At 37.9% G+C, this 12,914-nt stretch overlaps 1 protein-coding gene across 2 annotated transcripts in view; it reads right to left on the bottom strand.

The window, feature by feature from the left end:
* PPM1B (protein phosphatase, Mg2+/Mn2+ dependent, 1B) overlaps positions 1–11,896 on the bottom strand; it is a 29,384-nt gene extending 17,488 nt beyond the window's left edge. The window contains exons 1-4 of one of the 2 annotated variants that reach the window (XM_010156841.1): positions 11,839–11,896; positions 8,720–8,822; positions 4,886–5,749; positions 2,868–2,985 (exon numbers count right to left, since the gene is read on the bottom strand). In XM_010156841.1, the coding sequence (XP_010155143.1) occupies positions 2,868–2,985; positions 4,886–5,731 (964 nt within the window). In that variant the 5' untranslated portion in view covers positions 5,732–5,749; positions 8,720–8,822; positions 11,839–11,896. Of the gene's footprint in view, positions 1–2,867; positions 2,986–4,885; positions 5,750–8,719; positions 8,823–11,838 lie in introns of those variants that run through there. The other variant, XM_010156840.1, reaches the window with a different exon arrangement.
* Between the last annotated feature and the right edge of the window lie 1,018 nt (positions 11,897–12,914).

Here is a 12,914-nt window from a genome sequence, read left to right as displayed (position 1 = left end):
CACCTTCCAAAAATTTTCCTTACTTCCTTGTTCCATCCACCCTGCTTTTTTTCAAGTTAAAATAGTGAGCAGAAAAACTTTTTAAACACTTTAAAAGATTCCAACATTTTTCCAAACAATTCTCCCCATGCTACTGCTTAGAGGTTTGAAACATTTTGATCAAGATTATCTTGAAGAGAGATCATCGCTGAACTAATGCACAGATGTAAGGTAAAAATTGCAGTCCAACTTCTTTTTAAGTTAAGAAGACTGTGTCAAAATTACAATTTCATAAAATCTATTATGAACATAAAAATTTGTTAGAAAACAGGTAGGTATTAGGTAAATATGCCAAGTTCTTCTGAAGTATGTTTGCTTTATTTTCTCCATTTCTGGACATAATTTCCTCAAATATGCTAATGCTCATTCCTTGCTAAATACTTGACATTTAAAGGCCTTGCACTCTGTCCAATTAGCAGAACAAAAGAATGACACAGGAAACTCATGCAGAAAAAAACCAAAAATCAGGAAGAGCTGAAGCAACAGAAGTCCAAGCTTTGAAACAACAACTCAATTCTCTGGAGCACTTAAACTTCAACAATCATTCTGAGATACAGAGGGAAAGGCTCTGCATCAGTTCACAATATAAACTTTCCACTTGTTTTCGGTGTGTGTTGTATTAGTTCAATATGACACTACATCTAAAATACATCTCTGTTAAGAAATTTTAAAACATTAAAGCAGCCACTCAATTATGCTACAATGCTGCATTGTTACTAGCAAATAGTGCTTCTTATGTCACTGGCAGTGAAGACAGTCACTCTGGTCAGAAGTTATTTGACAGCTTTTCTATCAATCCTCTTAATATTCACCTATGAAAGCAATAAAACACACTGCACTTCCATACTTTTTTTTACCTATTTGCTGATTGAGAGAGGAGCCACCAGGAGCTGGGAATACAAACCAGTAACCACTGACAGCAATCAGGTGTGCACAGTGAAGGTAACTGCTGCTGGTTCCCTCCCAGAGCCTATTACCAGCTCATGTACTCTACTCAGACACAGGAAGGTAACAGGTATTTATCTTAACTAGTGCCATCTAGGAAGCCTGGGATGTAAGCCAAGTTCTGAGAAACATGCCTAGAGTTAGCATTTGAAGTGACCATTAGCAGTCTAGTCTCAACAGAAACTACAAATGTAAGCCATTTCAATTTGGACCCCATTTAAGCAAGAGGAAAAGACACCACACACAACACCAGCACATTCAGAGATAACTTGTCTCGTGGCCTGAAGGCCTCCTTACATATATTTACAAATTAAGGTTTGTTACATCACCTATCTAGATTACTGGGACACTGACATAACACAAACACAAAAAAATGGCTTGCACGTTGGTAGTTTCAGTTGAGATTAGAGCACACTAATGGGCACTTCAAATGCTAACTCCAGGAATGTTTCTCAGAACTACAAAGGGACCACCTCTTGATGAAGCACAGTTAAATCTGGATCTAGCAAACACCATATTCTGTGTCCAGGTCTGAAAGAAGACAAGGAAGGGAGGGTACAAATTCTCAGCCAGCTTTCTCTTCTTTCCTTCCTTGAACATTGCTGCTGTAACTGATAGCTCCTACAAAAGGGTTAATAAGCCCTAAGTGGGTGAGAGTGCTTCACTACTCTTCTGATGAGATTACAGAAGTTTAAAGAATCATAACAAGGCTTTAAAAACCTCTGATGATTGCTTCTCTCCCATGATGCTACTTCACAGTATTATCCTAGCAACATTTGTAACAGCAAGACAGACTGTTGCAAGAACTCAGTTATTTTCATGACTGGGTTGCTTCTGCAAAAACCTGTGCCAGCATAAGAACAATTTTATAAAAAAAGGGGCAAACTTCCAATAAACCCTGAACTTCAGTCAATTTTACCAAAACTGAGCTATACCTGGATCCCTAGAATAGTTGAGAAGATCGAAGAAACCAAAAGGCCACTACACATAGGTGTTGTCAGACCTTAGAACAGCCTTAACCAGTGATAGAAGACTTTAGATTATAAGAAACAGCTTGAAGCCTGCTTCAAATGTCACTTGTTCTGACACTGGGAGTGCTGCAGAAAAGGAATAAACATGCAAGGGTGATTCTTTCATTCTTACTCAAGCTAACTTTCCTTTAACTGGTTCTGCTTAAGGGAAGAAGTTGCATTCAACCTTTTGGAGAAGTGAAGAGTTATAAAATCACTGACTAAATGAAACTGGTTAGGAAGTAAGTTTAGTCATCTGTAAAATTTCTAGATGCTTATATGGTTTTTATTCACACGCACACACACACAGTAAGCATTCAGAATCCAAAGCTCTTGCGTTCATAGGTATTTTGATCACTTACACACTGTTCAATTTTTGCAAAAGTACATTTAAAAAGTTGGGAAATAAATAACTCACAGATATGTTACATAGAAGATAAAAAGGCTTGGATAACTAGATTAATAATTTGTCCCCTGATGAAAGCCCAGAACAGCCCAGCCCTTTTTCTTGTCGTCAAAAACTTTCACAAGAAAGGGAACCAGTATCACCAGTCCCTTTTAATATTTTATAAGCAAGACATTACAATGTCACAATTTACTTCGCTGATACACTCTGCAAGGTCAGCGGTTACATTTTAACCTATAAAGGCAAAAGTAAAAACCTAAAGCTCAAATTAAGAAAGTGCTTGAGGAAGCTGCAGATAAACTAACCACATGGCTTAAAACATTTTTCCTGACACACAAAAATTCAGAGTTGTAACTAGGCCTGAGGTTGACTCAACATGTAGTGCCATGATGGCTTTTCTGGATTTTTGTTTTCATTCTCAAGAAGGTTATGACAGCATTTCTAGTGAATAAAATGGATTTTCTTACCTTCAACCCGTGATTCCAAGTACTTATCCAACTCAGCGTCTTTTTTCACTGCCTCATCTGAGACCTTAGGAGCATTTGCAAAACAAACTAGTACAATACTCATGTTATCACGACTCCCCTATATAACAAAGGAAAAAAGAAGAGTTAGGATCTTTAGACCTTTTTTTCTTTTCCTATTCTAGTCACATTTTTACCTGTTCCAAATACAGACATGCCTGAGAAAAAAAAAACAGACCTTGCAATAAAACCATATTTTGATTAATGAGAACCTTTTAGTGAGTAGTTTAGTTGGGGAAACATAAACTGATTTTTGTTGTACATCTAAGGTCTAAAATATATTAATGGATATATTTACATCTCAATCGTTTAAAAATACCATCAAGAAAACATATCAGAAATCATTCACTTAATGTTACCTTAAACCAAGTTAAACTCACACTGCAACATGAAACGCAGGCTACTTATCCTAGACAACCAGAATAGCTAGCTCCAGCTACTCATTTATTTCAGGTTGAGAGCATACACGCAAGACACAACATTCCCTGCAAGTCTGTTTATCAGAATGGGCCTGTGTCACACATAGCACCTTGAAGAAAGTTAAGTAAAAATATTAATTAAGGTCAGCTTGGCCAAGCTGACCTTACAGGCATCATGTGCTCAGCAAGATAAGCCAACAGCTTTTTCACACACTAATTTAAATGACAGTTCTTCACTAGTAAGATCTGATACCACTTCGCTGCTCTTATTTAATTTTTAAAATTATAATCCCCAGCCAAATTTGAAAACACAGTGTCTAAGTCTCTTACAAGGAGATCCAGCAGAACCATAATTTAAACTCCTGGTTTGAAATCAAGAAATTAAACTTCAACCCTCAAAAAAGTTACATGTCATTAGTCACTGCATATTGTTCCTGTGTAAACCCAACCTGTTGGATAGTTCCTATCACCTATCACAACAACTTCCTGAAGAAGTTAAGCAGGAAACTAACATTGGAACAAATTTCTTCAGAAATACTCGAGTTATTCTATGTTCTCTTTCATACCAAGCATATGGGGACATCTACCTTTTACAGCAGTTAATATTACATGGTACAATTCACATCCTGAAGATGGAGGGCAACATTTTAATAGTGTTACAAAATGCAGAGATCCAGGATCTCACTTTATAAAATACACATGAGGTCAGGGCTCAGTTTTACTGCAAATATGCTAGAGTGACCACCCTTCAACAAGGCTGGTCAAGTGCTCGGTCAGAAAAGCCATGGCATTTAAACCAATCATACAACATATGGTACCTGCTGGAATACAACCCTATTTCCAAAATAAAAATCATCCTCCTTATATTTTAATATTAGAATTCTGAATTTTAATATTTTCCTCAAAATCGCATATTTGGCCTGTGTCTTAATGAAGGAACTCCTTGCGCTAGGAGGAGTTGCACTTTTCAGGGAATGCTGGAAATGGTGTACTTAGGAAACATTTACAGACCGACCTGTAGTTGCTTCAAACAAACTCTAAATTTGAGGAGTGCAAGAAAGCTCAGATTTAAAAGTAGTGCTTCTCCACCTAAGCTACAACAATGATCTGAGGACACCACTTGAGATGACAGACAGACCATACCTTGAAGAGGAGATGGTGCAAACACTGGTTTTATGCAAAGGATACATACAAACACTGCACAACTTGAAAGAACAAAACCAAAAACCAAAATAATTTTCACAGAACTAATAAATTTCAAAAATTTTGTATTTGGAAACAAAGTTTAGACCTGGAACTATAGGCAAACATTATTTGAGAAAATAACAAACCTTTATTTTTGCAATTGCTATCACCTCTCCAGGCACAAAGGATGAGGCTGTGTATTCTTCGGCAAGGACTATACAGAGTCAAATGGGTGCAGAAGTTTGACAGAAGGAAGAGAGAGAAGGGGAAGGGTAGGCCAAGAACTGCTGTTAACACTGTACACATCTAAACAGAAGATCATTTCAGAGCAGCTGCCTGGAGAAAACAGTTACATACCTTATGTAAACAAGTGTCCACTACCCAATTGCACACTTTTTCCAGGTCATCTGATACTTCAAGTCTAGACTTAACAAATTCACAGAGCTCTTCATTGCTCATTACATCCCAGATTCCATCACAGGCCAAGATGATAAACTCATCTTCTTCTGCCCTTAAAATTTCACAAACCTCAGGCTCTGGAGAAACAAGTTGTTCTGTAGGGCCTTTACCGTCAACACATTTGTAGTCATAGTCCCCCAGAGCTCGAGAAACTGCCAACGAACCATTGACACGCTGAATCATTACACTGCCTCCTGCATTCTGGATTCGCTCTTTCTCCCTTGGGTTGCAAGGTTTGTGATCCTGTGTTGAAAAACACACCTGTCCATTCCTATAGAGAACAGCACGTGAATCACCACAGTTGATAAAGTATACATGCTCAGGTGAAATCATAACTCCCACTGCTGTCGAGCCACTTCTGTCCATCCCGTTTCTGAGGTCTGAGAAATTGCGCATATACTCATCAATTTTCAAAAAGCCAGTTCTGATTCCACTCTTGACATTTTCCACTGAAGGTTCAAGAGCAGATCCAGGTTTTTCTGTTGCCCTAAAGTCTTCGTTGTTAGTGATGTGTTCTAATAAGTGTGTGGAGCAATAATTTGCAACACGAGATCCTGCGTGACCATCATAGACAGCAAAAAAGGACCAGTCCTCTAGGCCATGGGGAATACCTACAACAGCTGTGTGAGCATCTTCCATTTCCACTCTCCATCCCTGCATACTGCTGAGGCCGTAACGCAAGCCATTCCCTGCACCATGAGCATTATGTTTTTCAGTTTTTGGTTTATCCAAAAATGCACCCATGTTTATGCAATATTGAATCTGCAAAACAGAGAAGAAAAGTCTTATTTATAAAACCCCACTCCATAGAAGCTTTGTTCTCCCTTTCCTGTGTTTCTTTTTTATAAAATAGTGATAAAGCATGCACATGTTCCAAGTCAACTATAACGGGGGGGGGGTAATTAACACATTACATGAATGAAATGTGAACTTAGAGACCCCTGTTTGCATTTTTTTTTTGGGGGTGGGGGGTGGTGGTGTCTTTTAAAGAGCTACTTCATGAAAATTAAACGTTGTCGATATGAAGGCAGACTAGTTCACATACCATTGCAGCCCTGACAATTTAGTCATTCCCTGCAGAAACTATTTGACACTGGAAAAATAACCACCATATAACTTCTATTCTCTTATCAGTTTCATTGTGGCATGAAAAAAGTTACTATTTCATTAATAAGAACTGACGGGTCTCACTAGCTTTGCATGTACTGTGCTACTTCCACATTCCTGTAAAGCATCAGAAGAGTGACAACAGTGGAATGCAGACCATCTGCCAAAGGAAACAAGAAGGCAAATCCCACTTTCATCCAAGAAAACCTCTCACAGGATTCTCTTAACAAATCTTACTTAGTCATCTGTAAAATAACATCTTCATTTTTACCATCCCTAAAAGACAATAGCATGCACACATGAGATTTTAAGTTCAAAGATACATTGACCTTTATTTTAAAGTGTATCCAGTTACACAGGATGTGAGCTAAGGGAAGAAAATAATCCACAGAAAGTTTAGAGGTTCTTAAATATTTGGAGACCTACTTCAAAATAAGAGAACATCATCTCCAGTGAGCAAGCTTGCAGGTAAAATAGGAGTAATCTATGTCAACGCTTTAGAGGACTTCTGACTTCCTCTCCTGTACTACTCAGTTGTCCTACACAGACCTGAAAAATTATCTTGCCCTTTATGCTAAAAATGACTTCCCCACAAATCCCTTAGTAACTGCATGTGAAAATCATAGCAACCTTCATCCAAAAAGAAGTAGAGAATTCTGCCATGACTGATCCTGAGCAGTCAGTCACTAGGTCTCTGACACACTAGTACCCACCAAGCCTGCAGAGTCACGATATTCTAGTTCTGGTTTAAGAGTCTGCTACCAGGGCAAAAAGAGGTTAATTAATCATTCCTTCTGCTATTCACTCCATCTAGACACATTTTCAGCATACACAGCTTGCTCTAACAGAAGAGATAAAAACATGCAATGAGGAAGATGGCTAAAAGTAAAATTTAGGACTTTCCTCCAGATAATCTAAACTTCATACTACTTCTCTGCTACAGTGACCTTCATAAAGTGCTAGGAATCCCCACTATTACACAGTCAGTTGTGACTTCTGAACTGTGTCTCCCACTCTTACTTTAATGCAAAGTTTGACATATCTGGTTCATTTTTTATTCTACTTTTACTGTCTTAATTCAGGTTTAATGGCCTTTAATTCAGGGGATACTAACACTACACAAAGAGAGCAGCGTGGTTCTGTAAGAGGCTGAACAGTAAATTGATGCAGTTTTTCTTTAAACAAAAGGCAGAGAGAAAGCACCTGGCTAAGTTAAGTCAACTGAGAAATGACAGAATTTAAACAGCTCTTGGGTTTGATTACTATGCTACGTTCTAATTACAAGTCTCCAAATGATCTGTTCTGACATGGAATAACACACTAATGAGACTCCAGGTTTAGAAAGATTTGCTAGACAAGATTATTTCTTAAACAGTCAAATTGAGGTTTTGCATGGACAATATAAATACTAACACTGTACAACTACCCCCTCTAGTTCAACTGTGAGATACTACCATGATTTTTGATCATTCCTCATTTACTAGGGAACTCTACATTTGCGTAACAGCTTTCTCTATGCACCCATCTTTTGCTATCAAGTCTGATGTTACCACACACAAGTCTTGGACTTTGGTGCCACAGTTCCTTTTTTTTTTTTTTTTTAACAGCCACTTCAGATAATTTACAAAGTGCCTTGAGCCCTTTTTTCTCTCCCAATTGGACATTCTGTGTACAAGGTACACACATCCTCAGCTTTACAGTCCATAGTAAACTAAATTATTGGGGAAAAAAGCTCAAAGTTGTTGCCAATTAGATTTTACTTCATATAAACATAAAAATAGTGCTCAAACTGGATATTACAAAGCAAAGCTAGAAGTATCAATTTTGCAGATAATGGCACATCTACTAGAAAAAAACAAGTTACAGAATTACCTCAAACCTGCATCTAACTCGCACAAAAAGCTTTCCATACTTTTAACAACTTCAAGAGCCATTAAGCCCTTTCAAACACATACCATCCATCCCGAACTTCCCCCACCTTTCCAATCAGGCTAATTTTATGATATTATCTAAAGAATTCCCTTCACAAGAAACCACAAATATTATCGTTATTCTGTATCTCTGTAGTCACATCCACTGGCCTCTAATTATACTACCTGGTATAGCAAAGATGAAGATAAAATGACTACACAACCTCATGTTTTGCATTGTAAGCAGCACACGATACCATTTGCAAACAAATGTAGTAAATTACATTCTGCTCACAGTTATTTGCATCATCCTTTTTCCTTCTTTATCAGAAAAGGATATTTGCAACACTACGACTCAGTGGAAACAAACACAAAGCAACAGAAATGAGGTATTCATTACTTAGCGAGATACACAGCCAAAATGCTTTACACAACCCCTTCTCTTGAGTACCCGATTTTGCTTTGAAAAAGCCAAAAAGGAATCTGTCAAATGGTGTCATAAATGCAAAGGAGGCAGCGCTACACAGCACGCCGAACCAGTGCGCTCAGCAACTGATACGCTCAGTTAAGAGCTGAACAAGTTCCGCATAGTTTAATAGTCCAGCTAACATCAGTAAAAAGGATTCACAAGAGGATTTTCATAGCTGATGACCACTCATTCACAAGTTACACACAATACAAAGCTATTTTAAAAGCACACAAAAAACATTCTTACCAGTAAGATGTAATACAGGACTGAAATGCTGCCAAAATGACAGAGGTCCTCAACACTTCAGACCTTATATGAGATACCTTTGAGTTAAGTACATCCTTATGTTCTAAGGCAGCAACTGGTTAGCAGACCAGCTAAAGTTCAAGCCACTTCAGTGATTTCACTGACTCAGTGAAACTCAGGTTTTCAACCAAAATTATCAGTGATAGACTTAATTAAAATGAGTACCTGTTCAGTTAAAAATTTCATTTAAAAGTAACAACTTTTAGCATTTTAAAAATACTAGGAAGGTACAGAAAAAAAGCACAAGTGACATGGCATACAGGCAAGTACAATCAATTCCTATCAGGTGTTACGCACAAATTCAATTTAAACTTCACATCTATAGGACCAACACACACAACTACCTAGCAGTAATCTCAGCTGTGTGTTTACCTAGGTACACATTAGTTATATAAATCAGAAATATTTTAATGAAATTTGTGTTATCACACCAAACTTTACAGAAAAGAAAATATTACTTGTTTTCTCCAAAACAAGAGATTACAAAAATAAAACAGCTGCCCTGGAAAAACAGAAGAGGGACAAAACTACATATGAGTACTAGGGTACTAACATCTCAGGCTAGATTAGTGAACAGACTTGAGCACCTAAAAATGGGACCCAGACACACTGACCTGCAAAAATCCTACAGAAGACAACGCCTACCTTACATGTGACCTGGTGCTTCCATCTCTTATTTTAAGCATACGAGGCTAGATACAAGTCAATCTTGACACAAGTCAAATCTTGATACAAGCACATAGATAATGTTTAAGTCAAGTCAGAATTCACAAACTACAAAATCATAGAATGATTCATGTTGGAAGAGTCCTCCAGAGCTTATCCAGTCCAAACCTCTATTAAAAAGTTCAGTCAACATGATACCCAACACCAAAGATGGCTCTGGCTGTTCAAATCCTTGTAAAGTTTTAAACACCTGAAGGACGATGACTCCATCGCCTCTGAGAAACGAGGTCATGCCTGACCACGTTCATAATGCAAACAGAACTCCCATCAGTGCAAATTGTGTTCTTTGACTCTTAACCGTTCGTTACACATCTCTGGGAAGAGTATAGTTACACCTTTTCTATACCCTCCTATTACATGGTGGAAAGAGCAATTGGATCCATCCCTTGGCCTTTTCTCCTCCAGACTGAAGAAACTCAGCTCTCAACTGTCCTCACACATCATATGTTCCAGCCCCTAAGTAACACAGCGGTCCTGTACTCAATCTACTCCACTATGACTATGCCTTTCTTGTACGGGGAGCCAGGCAATACTCCACACTGTATTCCAGATGCGGCCTCATCAGTTCCAAATACAGGTAAATAATCACTTGTCCCAACATTCTCTCTAAACCTCTTCTAATATCGCCCAAACTTTCAACACTACAGACACACTGCTCCCTAATGTTCAACTTGCTTGTCCTGGTTGTCCACCACGATCCCATGGTTCTTTTTCTGCAAAGCTCACTCCCAGCCTGCATGAAGGGGCAAGGTTACTCTAGTCCAGGTACATGACTTGATTAAACTTCCTAAGGTTACCATCAGACCATCCGTCCAACCTGTCATGATCTTTCTATCTACTGTTAAGACCTACCCTTTGGCTTACTGACCACTCCCCCCAAGTATGATGGCAAGAGTTAATACACTCCCACTGTCCACATTGCTAATGAAACCTTAATTATGCTTCCAATCAAAACCTCTCAACATCTGTTGAGGGACTTAAGGCATTAAGCCCTAAACATCTTCATAGGGCAAGTTTCAGCTTTAAGAAAAACCACAGCCAGCAGAGGAACAGGTGACATGCCCAACTTCAGCCAGTAATTCAGTCACAGCTTTAATCAATATACGGAAGCTCAAAAATTTACCGCTCCTTCAGCTACTAAGAATTTATTTCCAAAACTCCAATTTTTAAGTGAAATTTAATTGTGTAACACAGTTGGAAAAAACAATGTAATTCCCTTCTGGTGAAAATGTTTACCCCACACAAGGTTATAAGCTGAAACTTTCAAAAATCTGGAAGACCATGTCTACTGTAATTCCCAAAATTTTTGTGGAAAGGGAGAACACCTTAGTTCTCATCCATGCTCCACAGACTGTTCTTTAAAACAGTATATATTCTTCAGATCAAGAAGGAAACCTAGGATTCTCTTCTAGTAGTCTTCCCAGCTCTAGGAAAAATAAAAACAATAAGAACAACAACTAAAAAAAAAAGTGATCACCTGGTAAGTGCCAACAATCATTGTGGCTCAAAGGCTTTTGGCAGGCCTTTAGGGGAACACGGGACTTTCCCCCTCTCTGGCAATAGAAGAAATTGAATCTGAGCAACACGCTGTGAAAGCAGCGGCTCTAACTACCGCTCTACCGTACACTCTTCATCCCTACTTTTAAATCCACGGCTAAGCCATTTCTAAGAGTTCAGGGCAGTGAGTCTCTAACAAAAGCCAACATCCCTTTCACCAGGCAAAAAACCTAAACCTGAGGCTTACTTCTCTGAAGCCCCAATATACATTCTTCTCCAATGTTTCCTGCTAGACACAAATCCTACGTGAGGTCCTTATCTCATATACAGGGAACATATGCAATCATTCAGGCTCAGGAAATCAAAGACATCTACCCTTTTGAGGTCTGGAATTCTGAAGACAAACACCATGTCGTTTGACACACAAGAAAATTCGTGATCAGTATCCTTTTCCCCACAGCAACAGCATGAAAAATTTCTTTGGTATTAGATCAGCCATACAGTAAATGACCTTAAAATCAGGTTTGTGCCTAAGTTTGAATTTCTCTGTTTAAAACAACCACACCCACTGATTTTTGTATAGATATCCATGATTTTCTCCTACATCATGAAAGGAAAATAGGCAACTACTTTCAATTAAGAGCATGATCCTTTCCATATAGATTTATACATAACAGGCAGAAATATTCACTTGCTGGTTGTCATGAAGTCACCCAAAATGTCATTCATTAGATTATAAAGGTCTACAAACCATAATCAAAGCTTTTGCAGTTACTATAAAATAATTTTCAGATCATACGTCAGTTTCAAAGAGAACATCAGAACTAGATTAATACCTTGATGGCCAACAGTCCCAAAGGCAATAATGTATCTTTTCATATAATAAAAGTGGTCCAAAATCAATTTTTTGGGCTTAGGTCATAAAAGTGTACTGTAAAATGTCTCTTCCTCAGAAGGATGCACTCAACAGGCCAGTCATTTTTAATAAGCGAGTATTGTGGAAAAGAAACAGTGCCAGAGTTTCCTGTTACAAAAACATAAGTGCTTCTGTTATAAAAACAGAATGACGTTTCAACAGAGAAAATGCTGCACTAAATACTGAGGATGTAAGCCACAAACATACAATCAAAATACCTGTGAAAAACAAATGCAAAGCTGGAAGTAGTAACAAATTCAAAGTGCAGTAACAAATTCAAAGCTGGAAGTAGTAACAAATTCAAAGTGCAGGAAGTAGTAACTTCTCCGGCTTAAAAAACTGAAACCTAGCCTCAGCAGAAAGCTCCTGTTTCCATCTTGCACTCTCTTTAGTGTGTACGCATGTACACGCACACTCTCTATGCATTACATGTGCCTACACACACTGTAGATAGTTTGACATTCAAAGATGAGTACCCTGTACCCTTCCATTTACACAGTGACAGAATATTTTAAGTAACTTTTTACTAATCATGTGTTTACTTAGAGTATACTACACCATACTAATATTCCACTATTTATACTATATGTATACAAAATACAAGTTCATTTGATGAGTGAAACCAGCTTTAATGATTTATTTTTTATCTCAGTAAACTTGAGATTACTTTTGACTTACTGACCTTAAAAATGCTGGCACTACCTAAGTTTACATTAGGCAAATATTTATTAAATTTTAGAGCAAGCACTCTACTTGAAGCTTGGCTGTAGCAGCAACTCTACGTAGCCACAAGTACTGTCAAACAGCTCTTACTGAAATACAAGAATGAGATCTGAATATTTTAATTTCCCTTAAAAATGAACTACATAAAAAGGACAGTGATTATCATTTATGGCCACTTGCTAGGGGGATTGCTTTGAAGGTGAGTTTGTTTGTGGTTTGTTTGGTTTTTGTTTGTTTGTTTTTTCTGCTGTTTGTTTTTGGGTTTTTTTTGGG

The sequence above is a fragment of the Eurypyga helias genome, unplaced genomic scaffold, assembly GCF_000690775.1.
Source record: "Eurypyga helias isolate BGI_N326 unplaced genomic scaffold, ASM69077v1 scaffold40718, whole genome shotgun sequence".
Lineage (NCBI taxonomy): Eukaryota > Metazoa > Chordata > Aves > Eurypygiformes > Eurypygidae > Eurypyga > Eurypyga helias.
The sequence above is the reverse complement of the archived record's forward strand: the minus strand, read 5'-3'. Positions and strand labels throughout refer to the sequence as shown.